The following is a 19231-nucleotide window of genomic DNA, read 5'->3' as shown; positions in this document are numbered from 1 at the left end:
TGACAACCTCTCACACATGATATACGGGCTGGTTGTCAGTAGTAATAGATGAATAGCTGTTACTGTATATAAGATGTGTGGATCTCATGTCTGATCACAGTGTAATTATATTATATATCAGTGATGTCAGTACAGGGGGCGGGGCTGTGACAACCTCTCACACATGATATACAGGCTGGTTGTCAGTAGTAATAGATGAATAGCTGTTACTGTATATAAGATGTGTGGATCTCATGTCTGATCACATGTAATTATATTATATATCAGTGATGTCAGTAACAGGGGGCGGGGCTGTGACAACCTCTCACACATGATATACAGGCTGGTTTTCAGTAGTAATAGATGAATAGCTGTTACTGTATATAAGATGTGTGGATCTCATGTCTGATCACAATGTAATTATATTATATATCAGTGATGTCAGTAACAGGAGGCGGGGCTGTGACAACCTCTCACACATGATATACAGGCTGGTTTTCAGTAGTAATAGATGAATAGCTGTTACTGTATATAAGATGTGTGGATCTCATGTCTGATCACAATGTAATTATATTATATATCAGTGATGTCAGTAACAGGGGGCGGGGCTGTGACAACCTCTCACACATGATATACAGGCTGGTTGTCAGTAGTAATAGATGAATAGCTGTTACTGTATATAAGATGTGTGGATCTCATGTCTGATCACAGTGTAATTATATATCAGTGATGTCAGTAACAGGGGGCGGGGCTGTGACAACTTCTTAGTAACGGGGCTGTGACAACTTCTTACACATGATCAGGTGTAGTATTAGGTGTGTGGATCTCTGCGCAGGTTACACTGTGATGAATTTGTGAATTGATGCTGATTTCTGCCTTTGTTCTTGGTTATTTCTTGACGCTTCTTCTCTGTAGAGGTTTCTGGCTCTTGACGCTTCTTCTCTGTAGAGGTTTCTGGCTCTTGACGCTTCTTCTCTGTAGATGTTTCCGGCTCTTGACGCTTCTTCTCTGTAGATGTTTCTGGCTCTTGACGCTTCTTCTCTGTAGATGTTTCTGGCTCTTGACGCTTCTTCTCTGTAGATGTTTCTAGCTCTTGACGCTTCTTCTCTGTAGAGGTTTCTGGCTCTTGACGCTTCTTCTCTGTAGAGGTTTCTGGCTCTTGACGCTTCTTCTCTGTAGATGTTTCTGGCTCTTGACGCTTCTTCTCTGTAGAGGTTTCTGGCTCTTGACGCTTCTTCTCTGTAGAGGTTTCTGGCTCTTGACGCTTCTTCTCTGTAGATGTTTCTGGATCTTGACGCTTCTTCTCTGTAGATGTTTCTGGCTCTTGACGCTTCTTCTCTGTAGAGGTTTCTGGCTCTTGACGCTTCTTCTCTGTAGAGGTTTCTGGCTCTTGACGCTTCTTCTCTGTAGATGTTTCTGGATCTTGACGCTTCTTCTCTGTAGATGTTTCTGGCTCTTGACGCTTCTCTGTAGAGGTTTCTGGCTCTTGACGCTTCTTCTCTGTAGAGGTTTCTGGATCTTGACGCTTCTCTGTAGAGGTTTCTGGCTCTTGACGCTTCTTCTCTGTAGACGTTTCTGGCTCTTGACGCTTCTTCTCTGTAGAGGTTTCTGGCTCTTGACGCTTCTTCTCTGTAGATGTTTCTGGCTCTTGACGCTTCTTCTCTGTAGAGGTTTCTGGCTCTTGACGCTTCTTCTCTGTAGAGGTTTCTGCCTCTTGACGCTTCTTCTCTGTAGATGTTTCTGGCTCTTGACGCTTCTTCTCTGTAGAGGTTTCTGGCTCTTGACGCTTCTTCTCTGTAGAGGTTTCTGGCTCTTGACGCTTCTTCTCTGTAGATGTTTCTGGATCTTGACGCTTCTTCTCTGTAGATGTTTCTGGCTCTTGACGCTTCTCTGTAGAGGTTTCTGGCTCTTGACGCTTCTTCTCTGTAGAGGTTTCTGGATCTTGACGCTTCTCTGTAGAGGTTTCTGGCTCTTGACGCTTCTTCTCTGTAGACGTTTCTGGCTCTTGACGCTTCTTCTCTGTAGACGTTTCTGGCTCTTGACGCTTCTTCTCTGTAGAGGTTTCTGGCTCTTGACGCTTCTTCTCTGTAGATGTTTCTGGCTCTTGACGCTTCTTCTCTGTAGAGGTTTCTGGCTCTTGACGCTTCTTCTCTGTAGAGGTTTCTGGCTCTTGACGCTTCTCTGTAGACGTTTCTGGCTCTTGACGCTTCTTCTCTGTAGAGGTTTCTGGATCTTGACGCTTCTTCTCTGTAGAGGTTTCTGGCATTTGACGCTTCTTCTCTGTAGATGTTTCTGGCTCTTGACGCTTCTCTGTAGAGGTTTCTGGCTCTTGACGCTTCTTCTCTGTAGAGGTTTCTGGCTCTTGACGCTTCTTCTCTGTAGAGGTTTCTGGCTCTTGACGCTTCTTCTCTGTAGAGGTTTCTGGCTCTTGACGCTTCTTCTCTGTAGAGGTTTCTGGCTCTTGACGCTTCTTCTCTGTAGAGGTTTCTGGCTCTTGACGCTTCTTCTCTGTAGAGGTTTCTGGCTCTTGACGCTTCTTCTCTGTAGAGGTTTCTGGCTCTTGACGCTTCTTCTCTGTAGATGTTTCTGGCTCTTGACGCTTCTCTGTAGACGTTTCTGGCTCTTGACGCTTCTCTGTAGACGTTTCTGGCTCTTGACGCTTCTTCTCTGTAGACGTTTCTGGCTCTTGACGCTTCTTCTCTGTAGATGTTTCTGGATCTTGACGCTTCTTCTCTGTAGAGGTTTCTGGCTCTTGACGCTTCTTCTCTGTAGAGGTTTCTGGATCTTGACGCTTCTTCTCTGTAGAGGTTTCTGGCTCTTGACGCTTCTTCTCTGTAGATGTTTCCGGCTCTTGACGCTTCTTCTCTGTAGAGGTTTGTGGCTCTTGACGCTTCTTCTCTGTAGAGGTTTCTGGCTCTTGACCCTTCTTCTCTGTAGATGTTTCTGGCTCTTGATGTCTTCTTTCTCTTTACAGATCATTATGGGGGTCATCCTCTTATACAAGTTGCTGGGTGTCAGCGCTCTGGTTGGCGCGGCGGTCATCGTGTTGCTCGCTCCAGTACAATACTTTATTGCTACAAAGCTGGCAGAGGTGCAGAAGAACACCCTGGTGAGCGTGACCCCCGGGGCCCCCGGCCGGTGACTTTCAGTCTCTGTGGTAACATTTGTCTTGTTCTTTGATACTTCAGGATTATTCCACTGAGAGGTTAAAGAAAACAAACGAGATATTGAAAGGCATTAAACTTCTGAAGCTGTACGCCTGGGAGAACATCTTCTGCTCCAGCGTGGAGGAGACCAGGATGAAGGAGCTCACTAGTCTCAAGACATTTGCACTTCACACCTCACTCTCCAGTAAGTGTCTGGTGCTAATAAAAAAGGGGAGACGGGGACTTGTGGGACAGGTATTAAGTGGGACAGGTATTAAGTGGGACAGGTATTAAGTGGGACAGGTATTAAGTGGGACAGGTATTAAGTGGGACAGGTATTAAGTGGGACAGGTATTAAGTGGGACAGGTAGGGAGCATGCAGGTCAGGAGAGGGCAGGTAGGGAGCCGGACAGGTAGGGTGGAGTTCAGGTATTGAGCGGGACAGGTATTGAGCGGGACAGGTATTGAGCGGGACAGGTATTGAGCGGGACAGGTACTGAGCGGGACAGGTACTGAGGGGGCCAGGTACTGAGGGGGCCAGGTACTGAGGGGGCCAGGTACTGAGGGGGCCAGGTACTGAGGGGGCCAGGTACTGAGGGGGCCAGGTACTGAGGGGGCCAGGTACTGAGGGGGCCAGGTACTGAGGGGGACAGGTACTGAGCGGGACAGGTACTGAGGGGGACAGGTACTGAGGGGGACAGGTACTGAGGGGGACAGGTACTGAGGGGGACAGGTACTGAGGGGGACAGGTACTGAGGGGGACAGGTACTGAGGGGGACAGGTACTGAGGGGGACAGGTACTGAGGGGGACAGGTACTGAGGGGGACAGGTACTGAGCGGGACAGGTACTGAGGGGGCCAGGTACTGAGGGGGCCAGGTACTGAGGGGGCCAGGTACTGAGGGGGCCAGGTACTGAGGGGGCCAGGTACTGAGGGGGCCAGGTACTGAGGGGGCCAGGTACTGAGGGGGACAGGTACTGAGGGGGACAGGTACTGAGGGGGACAGGTACTGAGCGGGACAGGTACTGAGCGGGACAGGTACTGAGCGGGACAGGTAGGGAGGAGTTCAGGCGGTGGGCAGGACATGTTGGGAGGGAGCCAGGTAGGGAGCGGGGCAGGCAGGGAGCGGGGCCGGCAGGGAGCGGGGCAGGTAGGGAGGGCTGCAATATCTTCCATCTCTAGGGGCAGTGGAGAATGTGGAAACAATCAGTATGGTGTGTTGAGATGATAGGGACTAATAGAACTATGTGACCTGAGAGCGGATGATGGGAGTATATGGTCCAGTGGAGGGGGGGACTCTGCTGCCGGGGATTACATTCCGCTGACCTCTCAGAAACTGGGTCATTAGAACAGATGGGAAGATACCGGGCGATGCCGCAGCCTCAGCACATCCCGGGATAGAGAAAGCGGGGCAAGAGGGGCCGGGGAACAGGAGGGGTTAATAATGACCCTTTATTGACTGGACTGTATGCTACCTGGGGCTCAGGAAGGGTTCACATTGACCCTTTACTGACCAGTCCTCTCCAGCTCCTCCTCATTGTCATTGGTTGAACTTGCTGGCGATCAGTGGGTCGATCTTCCACCGGATCCGATCATTTTCCACCTATAAGATGCAGCAATTTTTGAAAACGAATCAGAAACATGACATGACTTTTCGCTGACGGCGGCTGGGTCTGTCAGTGCATGCTGGGAGTTGACTTGTCGCTGACGGCGGGTGGGTCTGTCAGTGCATGCTGGGAGTTGACTTGTCGCTGACGGCGGGTGGGTCTGTCAGTGCATGCTGGGAGTTGACTTGTCGCTGACGGCGGCTGGGTCTGTCAGTGCATGCTGGGAGTTGACTTTTCGCTGACGGCGGGTGGGTCTGTCAGTGCATGCTGGGAGTTGACTTGTCGCTGACGGCGGCTGGGTCTGTCAGTGCATGCTGGGAGTTGACTTTTCGCTGACGGCGGCTGGGTCTGTCAGTGCATGCTGGGAGTTGACTTGTCTCTGACGGCGGGTGGGTCTGTCAGTGCATGCTGGGAGTTGACTTTTCGCTGACGGCGGGTGGGTCTATCAGTGCATGCTGGGAGTTGACTTGTCGCTGACGGCGGGTGGGTCTGTCAGTGCATGCTGGGAGTTGACTTGTCGCTGACGGCGGCTGGGTCTGTCAGTGCATGCTGGGAGTTGACTTGTCGCTGACGGCGGGTGGGTCTGTCAGTGCATGCTGGGAGTTGACTTGTCGCTGACGGCGGCTGGGTCTGTCAGTGCATGCTGGGAGTTGACTTTTCGCTGACGGCGGCTGGGTCTGTCAGTGCATGCTGGGAGTTGACTTGTCTCTGACGGCGGGTGGGTCTGTCAGTGCATGCTGGGAGTTGACTTTTCGCTGACGGCGGGTGGGTCTATCAGTGCATGCTGGGAGTTGACTTGTCGCTGACGGCGGGTGGGTCTGTCAGTGCATGCTGGGAGTTGACTTGTCGCTGACGGCGGCTGGGTCTGTCAGTGCATGCTGGGAGTTGACTTGTCGCTGACGGCGGGTGGGTCTGTCAGTGCATGCTGGGAGTTGACTTGTCGCTGACGGCGGCTGGGTCTGTCAGTGCATGCTGGGAGTTGACTTTTCGCTGACGGCGGCTGGGTCTGTCAGTGCATGCTGGGAGTTGACTTGTCTCTGACGGCTGGGTCTGTCAGTGCATGCTGGGAGTTGACTTGTCGCTGACGGCGGGTGGGTCTGTCAGTGCATGCTGGGAATTGTACTTCTACAGACCTTTAATGCCTGTTACCTTGTGTATTTTGCAGTATTCATGAACGCAGCCATCCCCATAGCGGCCGTGCTGGCGGTAAGACCGGATCCCGTCACTGTATTGTCTGTACTGCAGTAACATTCCTTTACGCCGGCATCAATGGGAGCGGACGGCTGCCGGATTATCAGATATTCCGGATTACAGGACTTGCACTTTATATCTGTGTCTCTCTTTGGCTAAATTCAATTCAGCGCTTCCCCCTCCCCCCACTATTTTGGGGCTACTTATGACCATTTATAGATGGGGTGGTCGGGCTAATATTGGGGGTGACCTGAGTGGCATCTCCCTGGCAGAAGAGTCCAAAGTGAACTATGACCAAAAACATTTACCACCTTCATGGTTCATCTCTTTCCTGCTCTCCTCCTTTACTCTGCTGTCCTGCATTGTAGGAGATGTAGTGCTTACACCAGACACCCTACATTATAAGAGTATGTGCCTGGAGTATAAGACATGATATTACTGCAAATCTGTGACTGCAGCTCTGTAGGTGACTGGAGTATAAGACATGACGTAACAGCAGATCTGTGACTGCAGCTCTGGAAGTGACTGGAGTATAAGCCCTGACGTAACAGCAGATCTGTGACTTCAGCTCTGGATGTGACTGGAGTATAAGACATGACGTAACAGCAGATCTGTGACTGCAGCTCTGGAAGTGACTGGAGTATAAGACATGATGTAAAAGCAGAATACTGACTGCAGCTCTGGATGTGACTGGAGTATAAGACATGATGTCACAGTAGAATAGTGACTCCAGCTCTGGATGTGACTGGAGTATAAGACATGATATTACTGCAGCTCTGGATGTGACTAGAGTATAAGACACTTACACTCCAGTCACTTCCCCTAGTGATTGGCTGCAGCGGCAGGGAAATAAACAAAGATCAGCGGGAAATACCGGAGCATCGGCGCTGGAGCGGAATTGTCCCATAGATAGATACTTAGGATGAGAAGGGTCATAATACTAATCTGTGGGGTCTGACGACGGGGCACCCAACAATCCTGACATAGAGGGGGGCAGGTTATGTGTGCGCAGCCCCTCTACATAGAAATGATGGGAGTGCTGCCCCCACAGTCTGACCCCCATCATGTCCGTGCGGCTTCTCTCCCTATTGATAAGTCATTATGGGGGGCCCTCTTTGCTTTGATTGTCTAACCTTCTTCTTTGCTGTGTGATCCTCAGACGTTTGTGACCCATGAATACGTGGAGAACGAGGCCCTGACCCCGGCCAACGCCTTCGCCTCGCTGTCCTTGTTCCACATCCTGGTCACGCCGCTCTTTCTTCTCTCCACGGTGGTCAGGTTTGCGGTGAAGGCGCTGGTCAGGTGCGTCGTTACATTCCTTATTGGTATAGGGCACTTGTAAAGAGCAGTGATGGCCACTAGGGGCGCTGTTCTGACAGTCATGATACACAAGGTTAACGTTTGACTCCACCCAGAACGTAGTCAAGACTGAGCAACTTTCCGAGTAATGTTTTGGATGGGGCGTCCCCTCACTACTGTGATGTCACAGGTCAGACCTGTACGGAGACAATGGGGAACATTTATCAGTGGCGTCATCTACACACACTTTATTTCCACCTTTTTCCACCTTGTCATTTTTCAAACCTATGTTGTATGCTGATTCATTTCATAACATGTCTTTACAGTGACCAGAGAACCGGTTTTCTGAGACAGAGCTCCAAATCCCCTGCACAGACAGAGTTACAGGATAAATTCTCACTGCTTGCAGTTACCACCAGGGGGAGATCACTACATACAGATATATACAGCTCCCATAGAGTTACATGATAACTTTCTGCTGCCTGCAATCACCACTAGGGGGAGCTCACTACATACAGATATATACATCTCCCATAGAGTTAGGCCTCATGCACACGACCGTAAAAACACCTGTTATTGCGGGTCGTTATTACGACCCGCAATAACGGGCTCATAGGCTTCTGTTAGCCACGGGTACCTTCCCGTTTGCTCACGGGAAGGTACCCGTGCCGTTAAAAAAGATAGAACATGCCCTATTTCATGCCGTAATAACGGCACGGGCATCCCATAGAAGTCTATGGGGCTCCCGTAATCATGGGTGGCTCCGTGTGTTCACCCGTGATTACGGGAGCGTTGCGAGGTGAGGCGAGGTCAGGGGACTACCCGGTCTGCAGGCCACAGCCCAGTGGCGTAACTACCGCCGGGACTACAATGAAAACTATGGCAGAGCGGGGAGGTATCTCCCCGCTCTGCCATAAACAAGACATGTATCCCCTATCCTGTAAAAAATAAAAATAAAAGACGTTCATACTTACCGACAACTTCCTGCTTCTCCAGTCCGGTCTCCCGCCCGTTGCCTTGGTGACGCGTCCCTCTCGACATCCGGGCCGACGTCCTGGATGACGTTTCAGGCCATGTGACCGCTGCAGCCAATCACAGGTCAATCACAGGCTGCAGCGGTCACATGGACTGCCGCGTCATCCAGGGATGTCAGGCTGGATGTGAAGAGAGGGACGCGTCACCAAGACAACGGCCGGTAAGTATGAATTTCTTTAACTTTTATTACAGAAAAGGCTGTCCCTTCTCTCTATCCTGCACTGATAGAGAGAAGGGGCTGCCGATTAGTGCAGTGCTATTTTGCTGCCAAAAACGTGCTCGTAAATACGGGTGGAATACGGGTGACACAGGACCCATATTTACGCCAGTATTTACGGGTGTGAAAAAATACGGTCGTGTGCATGAGGCCTTACATGATAACATTCTGCTGCCTGCAGTCACCACTAGAGGGAGCTCACTACATACAGATATATACAGCTCCCATAGAGTTACATGATAACATTCTGCTGCCTGCAGTCACCACTAGAGGGAGCTCACTACATACAGATATATACAGCTCCCATAGAGTTACATGATAACATTCTGCTGCCTGCAGTCACCACTAGGGGGAGCTCACTACATACAGATATATACAGCTCCCATAGAGTTACATGATAACATTCTGCTGCCTGCAGCCACCACTAGTCGGAGCTCACTACATACAGATATATACAGCTCCCATAGAGTTACATGGTAACATTCTGCTGCCTGCAGTCACCACTAGGGGGAGCTCACTACATACAGATATATACAGCTCCCATAGAGTTACATGGTAACATTCTGCTACCTGCAGTCACCACTAGAGGGAGCTCACTACATACAGATATATACAGCTCCCATAGAGTTACATGATAACATTCTGCTGCCTGTAGTCACCACTAGGGGGAGCTCACTACATACAGATATATACAGCTCCCATAGAGTTACATGATAACATTCTGCTACCTGCAGTCACCACTAGAGGGAGCTCACTACATACAGATATATACAGCTCCCATAGAGTTACACGATAACATTCTGCTACCTGCAGTCACCACTAGAGGGAGTTCTCTACATACAGATATATATAGCTCCCATAGAGTTACATGATAACATTCTGCTGTCTGCAGTCACCACTAGGGGGAGCTCACTACATACAGATATATACAGCTCCCATAGAGTTACATGACTGGTGGTGACTGCAGGCTGCAGAATATTGTCATGTAACTCTATGGGAGCTGTATATATCTGTATGTAGTGAGCTCCCCCTAGTGGTGACTGCAGGCAGTAGAATGTTATCATGTAACTCTATGGGAGCTGTATATATCTGTATGTAGTGAGCTCCCCCTAGTGGTGACTGCAGGCAGCAGAATGTTACCATGTAACTCTATGGGAGCTGTATATATCTGTATGTAGTGAGCTCCCCCTAGTGGTGACTGCAGGCAGCAGAATGTTATCATGTAACTCTATGGGAGCTGTATATATCTGTATGTAGTGAGCTCCTCCTGGTGGTGGCTGCAGGCAGCAGAATGTTATCATGTAACTGTATGGGAGCTGTATATATCTGTATGTAGTGAGCTCCCCCTAGTGCTGACTGCAGGTAGCAGAATGTTATCATGTAACTCTATGGGAGCTGTATATATCTGTATGTAGTGAGCTCCCCCTAGTGGTGGCTGCAGGCAGCAGAATGTTATCATGTAACTCTATGGGAGCTGTATATATCTGTATGTAGTAAGCTCCCCCTAGTGGTGACTGCAGGCAGCAGAATGTTATCATGTAATTCTATGGGAGCTGTATATATCTGTATGTAGTGAGCTCCCCCTAGTGGTGGCTGCAGGCAGTAGAATGTTATCATGTAATTCTATGGGAGCTGTATATATCTGTATGTAGTGAGCTCCCCCTAGTGGTGGCTGCAGGCAGTAGAATGTTATCATGTAATTCTATGGGAGCTGTATATATCTGTATGTAGTGAGCTCCCTCTAGTGGTGGCTGCAGGCAGTAGAATGTTATCATGTAACTCTATGGGAGCTGTATATATCTGTATGTAGTGAGCTCCCCCTAGTGGTGACTGCAGGTAGTAGTAAGAATGTTATCATGTAACTCTATGGGAGCTGTATATATATCTGTATGTAGTGAGCTCCCCCTAGTGGTGGCTGCAGACAGCAGAATATTATCATGTTACTCTATGGGAGCTGTATATATCTGTATGTAGTGAGCTCCCCCTAGTGGTGGCTGCAGGCAGTAGAATGTTATCATGTAACTCTATGGGAGCTGTATATATCTGTATGTAGTGAGCTCCCCCTAGTGGTGACTGCAGGTAGTGAGAATGTTATCATGTAACTCTATGGGAGCTGTATATATCTGTATGTAGTGAGCTCCCCCTAGTGGTGACTGCAGGCAGCAGAATGTTATCATGTAACTCTATGGGAGCTGTATGTAGTGAGCTCCCCCTAGTGGTGACTGCAGGCAGCAGAATGTTATCATGTAACACCATGGGAGCTGTATATATCTGTATGCAGTGAGCTCCCCCTAGTGGTGACTGCAGGTAGTGAGAATGTTATCATGTAACTCTATGGGAGCTGTATATATCTGTATGTAGTGAGCTCCCCCTAGTGGTGACTGCAGGCAGCAGAATGTTATCATGTAACTCTATGGGAGCTGTATATATCTGTATGTAGTGAGCTCCCCCTAGTGGTGACTGCAGGCAGCAGAATGTTATCATGTAACTCTATGGGAGCTGTATGTATCTGTATGTAGTGAGCTCCCCCTAGTGGTGACTGCAGGCAGCAGAATGTTATCATGTAACTCTATGGGAGCTGTATATATCTGTATGCAGTGAGCTCCCCCTAGTGGTGACTGCAGGTAGTGAGAATGTTATCATGTAACTCTATGGGAGCTGTATATATCTGTATGTAGTGAGCTCCCCCTAGTGGTGACTGCAGGTAGTGAGAATGTTATCATGTAACTCTATGGGAGCTGTATATATCTGTATGTAGTGAGCTCCCCCTAGTGGTGACTGTAGGCAGCAGAATGTTATCATGTAACTCTATGGGAGCTGTATGTATCTGTATGTAGTGAGCTCCCCCTAGTGGTGACTGCAGGCAGCAGAATGTTATCATGTAACTCTATGGGAGCTGTATATATCTGTATGTAGTGAGCTCCCTCTAGTGGTGGCAGCAGGCAGCAGAATGTTATTATGTAACTCTATGGGAGCTGTATTTATCTGTATATAGTGAGCTCCCTCTAGTGGTGGCTGCAGGGAGCAGAATGTTATCATGTAACTCTATGGGAGCTGTATATATCTGTATGTAGTGAGCTCCCCCTAGTGGTGACTGCAGGCAGCAGAATGTTATCATGTAACTCTATGGGAGCTGTATATATCTGTATGTAGTGAGCTCCCCCTAGTGGTGACTGCAGGTAGTGAGAATGTTATCATGTAACTCTATGGGAGCTGTATATATCTGTATGTAGTGAGCTCCCCCTAGTGGTGACTGCAGGCAGCAGAATGTTATCATGTAACTCTATGGGAGCTGTATGTAGTGAGCTCCCCCTAGTGGTGACTGCAGGCAGCAGAATGTTATCATGTAACACCATGGGAGCTGTATATATCTGTATGCAGTGAGCTCCCCCTAGTGGTGACTGCAGGTAGTGAGAATGTTATCATGTAACTCTATGGGAGCTGTATATATCTGTATGTAGTGAGCTCCCCCTAGTGGTGACTGCAGGTAGTGAGAATGTTATCATGTAACTCTATGGGAGCTGTATATATCTGTATGTAGTGAGCTCCCCCTAGTGGTGACTGCAGGCAGCAGAATGTTATCATGTAACTCTATGGGAGCTGTATATATCTGTATGTAGTGAGCTCCCCCTAGTGGTGACTGCAGGCAGCAGAATGTTATCATGTAACTCTATGAGAGCTGTATGTATCTGTATGTAGTGAGCTCCCCCTAGTGGTGACTGCAGGCAGCAGAATGTTATCATGTAACTCTATGGGAGCTGTATATATCTGTATGCAGTGAGCTCCCCCTAGTGGTGACTGCAGGTAGTGAGAATGTTATCATGTAACTCTATGGGAGCTGTATATATCTGTATGTAGTGAGCTCCCCCTAGTGGTGACTGCAGGTAGTGAGAATGTTATCATGTAACTCTATGGGAGCTGTATATATCTGTATGTAGTGAGCTCCCCCTAGTGGTGACTGTAGGCAGCAGAATGTTATCATGTAACTCTATGGGAGCTGTATGTATCTGTATGTAGTGAGCTCCCCCTAGTGGTGACTGCAGGCAGCAGAATGTTATCATGTAACTCTATGGGAGCTGTATATATCTGTATGTAGTGAGCTCCCTCTAGTGGTGGCTGCAGGCAGCAGAATGTTATTATGTAACTCTATGGGAGCTGTATATATCTGTATGTAGTGAGCTCCCCCTAGTGGTGGCTGCAGGGAGCAGAATGTTATCATGTAACTCTATGGGAGCTGTATATATCTGTATGTAGTGAGCTCCCCCTAGTGGTGACTGCAGGCAGCAGAATGTTATCATGTAACTCTATGGGAGCTGTATATATCTGTATGTAGTGAGCTCCCCCTAGTGGTGACTGCAGGTAGTGAGAATGTTATCATGTAACTCTATGGGAGCTGTATATATCTGTATGTAGTGAGCTCCCCCTAGTGGTGACTGCAGGCAGCAGAATGTTATCATGTAACTCTATGGGGGCTGTATATATCTGTATGTAGTGAGCTCCCCCTAGTGGTGACTGCAGGCAGCAGAATGTTATCATGTAACTCTATGGGAGCTGTATACATCTGTATGTAGTGAGCTCCCCCTAGTGGTGACTGCAGGTAGTGAGAATGTTATCATGTAAGGCTACATTCACACGAGCGTATCAGATTCACGCAGGTGAAAACGCGCCTGATTCTGGTCCGTTACGCATCAGTGTGCTCAACTTATGGCATACGTTATTTACGCACTCGCAAAGCACATCTTTTTTTATTCTTTTCAATTGAATTGATGGGCAAATCCCGGATCACACACGCATGTGCGTCCTTGTGCGGTGCAGGGTTTTCACGCACCCATTGACTTCAGTGAGCGCGTTGGTTTGTGATAACGCACCAGTATAGGACATGCAGTGACTTTCACGCCATGGACTCTCGCTGCGTGCAAACTCCTGCATGTGTGAACCGCCCCGCCGAAATCAATGGCTCCTTGTTCTGTGCGTGATTTCTCTGCGCAGCACGCGGACGCACTTACTCTGTTTATGCAGGGGATTCGGAGCTCTGTATCAGAAAAATGAATTAGACCGCTATATAGATCTATTATGGGATCAACTCACGATGTTCAACCTATTTAGATCACACATTTTATTGTCCGTGTGGATCTTCTAAACCATTCTCTAAAACCGCCGTATCCGTCACCGTGTACTCAGATACAGCGATTGTGCGCCGGCCTCACATGGCTCCTCCTGAGGAAGTCTGGAGAAACTCCGGCATCTGATGATGATGATGATGATATTGATGATGGTGATAATAATGATGATGATGATATTGATGAGGATGATAATGATGATGATTTTACTGATGATGATGATGATGAAGATGATAATATTGATGATGATGATATTGAGGAGGATGATGATATTGATGATGATGATATTGATGATGATGATATTGATGATGATGATATTGAGGAGGATGATGATATTGATGATGATGATATTGAGGAGGATGATGATATTGATGATGATGATATTGAGGAGGATGATGATATTGATGATGATGATATTGATGATGATGATATTGATGATGATGATATTGAGGAGGATGATGATATTGATGATGATGATATTGATGATGATGATATTGAGGAGGATGATGATATTGATAATGAGGATGATGATATTGATGATGATGAGGATGATGATATTGATGATGATGATGATGATGATGATATTGATGATGATGATATTGATGATGATGAGGATGATGATATTGATGATGATGATGATATTGATGATGATGACATTGATCATGATGATATTGATGATGATATTGATGATGATGATGATGATGGTGAAGTCTCCTGTATTCATCACACAGTTATTTATGTAATGTCTCTGCGTCCTGTCGGAGTTGTGATTCCGTCTCGCTTCTCTCCCTCCAGTGTTCAGAAATTAAACGAGTTCTTCACGAGTGATGAGATCCGGGACGACAGCGCGAGGAATGAAGATTCTCCCGGCCTGTTCGACGCCTGCAGGAAACATCCTGGAATTGTATGTAGTGAGGGGACGGGTGACGCTGCTCTCCATAGACCTCACCGGAGAAACCATGTAACCGATGAGGAGACTTGTAATACCCTGATAATTAATAAATAACCCCCCGCAGACATGACCTATTCCTTATGCTTCAATTCCTCACCGTTTTTAAGATGTCTGCTTGCTGTCAATAAATGAAAACATTCTTGAGGCTGAAAACCTGTCCTGACCCGGTTACTTCTCAGACTTGGGGGTTGGTTACAATTATATCCAGCCTAGACAATCCTCTATGAGCTAAATGAATCAGAAACTTCCAGACTGATACATTGTAACAAACTATCAGGACAGGATAGAGATTTGTGTTGCTAATGTGTTCATCTCACAGACGATTGTCTAAAATGGATACAATTGTAACAAACCCCCCCAGCTGTGAGAAGTATTCGATTAGGACGGGTTATCAGCCTCTGGATGTAAAGTAGTGTTTCCATTTACTGACAGCAAGCAGGCATATTGAAAATGGTGAGGAATTGGGACATGAATACAGTAGAACTGAAAACATGGACTGAGGACATTGCAGGGTTATGACTGGAGGGTCATACACATTTCCTGCCTGCGGTACCGTAATGGGGTCTCCAGAGGTGCAGAGTGACCCCCTCGCTGTACCCCGGCCAGGCTGCAGGTATTACTCTGTATGCACAGCTCGTTCTGAGTACATCACATAGAGGGGGCGCTGTCTGTGACTCTTGTGTATACAGCATTTCGTTCTCTTTTTTGTAGCATTCAAGAGCCATCAACAGAAAACAGCCCCTGAGGTTCCAGCTGGACCGGTACGAGTCCCCGCGGAGACAGATACGCCCGCAAGACGGCGAGGAAGCCGCAATCAAGGTCCCTAGCATCCCATATCTCCGATTCACCTTATTAGCATGTTCTGGGGGGCAGCGTCCAGTACCAGAGACCCTCAATACACCGAACAAGGACAAATACCATGAATGATAACACTTTACATTGTCCCTCTACTGTTACGCCTGTCAGTGGGAGGCGTTAGATCTTCAGATTGCAGCACAGTCACGGCGGCTTCCATTCTCTTACAGGTGTATGGTGGATACTTCTCCTGGGGGACCGGATTAGCAACGTTATCCAATATAGATATTCAAATACCTACAGGTAAGAGCGCCTCCGCCCCAGACACCCACAGAGACACCCGCAGAGACACCCCACACACCCGCAGACACCTCACACCCTACCAAACACCCCCCCCCTGATTGTGTTAGATCATGTTTTATACTCCAGTCACATTCAGAGCTGCAGTCACATTTCTTTGAATTCTCCAAGTAGCCCCTGCTGCTTTAGTGCCTATACAGAGTTTGCTATGCGGTGGTGCATTGTGGGAGATGTAGTGTTTACACCAGACTGCATAATAGTCAGACGCTACATTTTCCACAATGCAATGCAGCAACAGAAACTTCTGAGGTGGGAAGAAAACGTCATCCGGCGCCATTCTTAAAAATATTCTTATAATTTTTGCTTAAAATTTCTGCCATTTTCCAGACGTCCTAATAACTCCTCAGTACGGGGCGCTACGACCTCCAGGGTGTGGAGAGGAGCGGCTCATACAGTGTAGGCCTCGCCCCTTTGTTTGTTATAACCAATCAGAGGAGCTAACAAGGGTCACATGACACACTTCCTGCAGCCAAACCTCCTAAGAAACAGCCAATTAACAGCCAGCAGGACACATGTTATAGGAAGTGTCCTCTCCACCAATCAGCAGAGCCCAGAGGAGTGACATGAAAATTCCCTTTAGCTCTGGCTCCATAGTAACTGGAAGAATCCCCTCATCCAACCAGCAGAGACTGAGAGGAGTCACATGACACGCTCCCTGCAGCTGTGATAGGAAAGACTGAGACTCTCCAGCCAATCAGCAGAACTAAGAGGTCACATGACCCATTAGAAACCGGAAGTGTCTCCTAAACCAATTAGCAGGCTTGAGTCAATCACATGACACACCTCTGTGGTGACCAATCAGCAGAGCTGAGAGGGGTCACGTGTCATATTTTCCTGAAGATGCGCAGGAAGGGGCGGAGTTGACATGACTTGTAAGCTTTTCTTTTATAGGCTCCTCCCATGTCTGTCACATGATAAGCCTGTCTTCATAGGGCTCTGTTGCTATGGAGACGCTGTGTAATAATCTCTGTGTTTTTTGGCGCAGGTCAGCTGACCATGGTGGTGGGACAGGTCGGATGCGGTAAATCCTCGCTGCTGCTCGCCATCCTCGGAGAAATGCAGACGCTGGAAGGAAGAGTTTGTTGGAACGAGTAAGTGGCGCAAAAAGCGTTTACTGTAATGGAACGTTATTTTGCAGACCGTCCGGCGGCGGCGGTGATATTACAGCGTTATACACAATAGATCGGTAATAACCTGACGCGAGGATGAATACGGCGGATCGCTGCGCTCACCCGTGTAATATCCCTTCAGCATTGAGCGAGTGTCCGCCGCGCGTCCAGCGGTAACGATGAGGGACGGCGCGCTCTACAGCTCATGTTTCTCTTTGTACGACACGTTGTGGCGCCCATATCGCAACATATTTTGTAATGACCTCACGAGAAGACGCTACGTCAAGTCCCGCCCACGTGAAAATGGCGCAGTGCAGTAATGGACACGCAGTACGCTCTGAGCGCCGCGGTGTAAGTCGATTTGTCGACATTTTTCTGCAGCGGTGATTCTGGCGCTCTTTCGTATTCCGCTCCCGCTCCTCCATGTTCCTCTTTTATTATTTTCTCCGTATTTTTGATCCTTTTCCGTCTCTGTATCCGGAATCCGTTCTGCATTTTATCCCTTTTATTAGACGCACGGGAAGACACGACGGCGGCGGCAGCGCTTTTCTTGTATGTCGCGTTCCGTTTTATGTTTGAGGTTATTTCGGATATTACCAGGATGTCCCCAGGACCGGCTCGCGGAGGTTACGGTGATGCGATATCTGATTAGATACGGTTTCCAGGGGCAAGACTTAGCCCCGCCCCTCAGAACCATGACACTTCCTGTTTCTAAGGAGTCAGGGCTGCAGGGGAACGAGTCATGTGACCCCTCTTACTGTGCTGATTGGCTGAGAGCTCACAGGGGGCGGAGTCTTGGAGGACACTTCCTGGGGCTGTTTCACGGGTGTCCGCGTGTCCTCTAGTTCTGGGTTATTATACTGTATCTAAGCCTCATGTGTGATACAGTCTCAGAAAACCAAGCAGCTCTACATTCCCCATCACGTGCTCCTGAGCCGGTGTATCTAAGCTCATCCTGTGTGATACAGTCCTGAATACTATAATGACCTCTGTTTTTCCTCCAGTGTAATAACAGATCAGTTTTTTCTAGACTTCTGTTCGCCTCGCGTTCCTCCGCCGCCGTGGTACCGGTGATTACGGTCAGAGGTGACGGAGGGTTATTTGCAGGACTCTCATATATAATCACTCTTTGCTGCACATTTCAGGCTCCCCCCTGAAGGTGAATGTGATGCAGACGAACTCCTCAGGTACTGACGTGTCCAGCGCGATAATCTCCAATCACACATCATTCCGGAAACCGCAAATCGCTGCTATTACGTGTAACACGGCGCGGAGTCCACGTATGTGGGGGGGGGGGGGGGGGGGACTACGATGCCATCCGTCCGGGACACGGCGCCGCCTAAATATTATATCAGTCACACATATGATGTAATGTCTCTGGAGGATATAATAGTACTGGAGTGATATAAGAGGAGCGGCTGATATCAGTCACATATGATGTAATGTCTCTGGAGGATATAATAGTACTGGAGTGATATAAGAGGAGCGGCTGATATCAGTCACATATATGATGTAATGTCTCTGGAGGATATAATAGTACTGGAGTGATATAAGAGGAGCGGCTGATATCAGTCACACATATGATGTAATGTCTCTGGAGGATATAATAGTACTGGAGTGATATAAGAGGAGCGGCTGATATCAGTCACACATATGATGTAATGTCTCTGTAGGATATAATAGTACTGGAGTGATATAAGAGGAGCGGCTGATATCAGTCACACATATGATGTAATGTCTCTGGAGGATATAATAGTACTGGAGTGTTATAAGAGGAGCGGCTGATATCAGTCACATATGATGTAATGTCTCTGGAGGATATAATAGTGCTGGAGTGATATAAGAGGAGCGGCTGATATCAGTCACACATATGATGTAATGTCTCTGGAGGATATAATAGTACTGGAGTGATATAAGAGGAGCGGCTGATATCAGTCACAGATGATGTAATGTCTCTGGAGGATATAATAGTGCTGGAGTGATATAAGAGGAGCGGCTGATATCAGTCACATATGATGTAATGTCTCTGGAGGATATAATAGTGCTGGAGTGATATAAGAGGAGCGGCTGATATCAGTCACACATATGATGTAATGTCTCTGGAGGATATAATAGTACTGGAGTGATATAAGAGGAGCGGCTGATATCAGTCACAGATGATGTAATGTCTCTGGAGGATATAATAGTGCTGGAGTGATATAAGAGGAGCGGCTGATATCAGTCACATATGATGTAATGTCTCTGGAGGATATAATAGTACTGGAGTGATATAAGAGGAGCGGCTGATATCAGTCACATATGATGTAATGTCTCTGGAGGATATAATAGTGCTGGAGTGATATAAGAGGAGCGGCTGATATCAGTCACACATATGATGTAATGTCTCTGGAGGATATAATAGTACTGGAGTGATATAAGAGGA

The 19231-nt window shown here is 47.9% G+C and overlaps 1 protein-coding gene across 1 annotated transcript in view; it reads left to right on the top strand.

The window, feature by feature from the left end:
- ABCC9 (ATP binding cassette subfamily C member 9) overlaps positions 1–18003 on the top strand; it is an 83797-nt gene extending 65794 nt beyond the window's left edge. Inside the window, exons 10-18 of the mRNA XM_075855596.1 lie at positions 2954–3088; positions 3168–3330; positions 5897–5937; positions 7082–7224; positions 14389–14497; positions 15257–15364; positions 15571–15643; positions 16686–16791; positions 17955–18003. Coding sequence (XP_075711711.1) covers positions 2954–3088; positions 3168–3330; positions 5897–5937; positions 7082–7224; positions 14389–14497; positions 15257–15364; positions 15571–15643; positions 16686–16791; positions 17955–18003 — 927 coding nt within the window. The remainder of the gene's footprint in view (positions 1–2953; positions 3089–3167; positions 3331–5896; positions 5938–7081; positions 7225–14388; positions 14498–15256; positions 15365–15570; positions 15644–16685; positions 16792–17954) is intronic.
- Positions 18004–19231: the final 1228 nt, after the last annotated feature.

Source organism: Rhinoderma darwinii, chromosome 3 (genome assembly GCF_050947455.1).
Source record: "Rhinoderma darwinii isolate aRhiDar2 chromosome 3, aRhiDar2.hap1, whole genome shotgun sequence".
In the NCBI taxonomy this organism is placed as follows: domain Eukaryota; kingdom Metazoa; phylum Chordata; class Amphibia; order Anura; family Rhinodermatidae; genus Rhinoderma; species Rhinoderma darwinii.
Note: the sequence above shows the minus strand (reverse complement) of the source record. Positions and strands in the feature narration are given on the sequence as shown.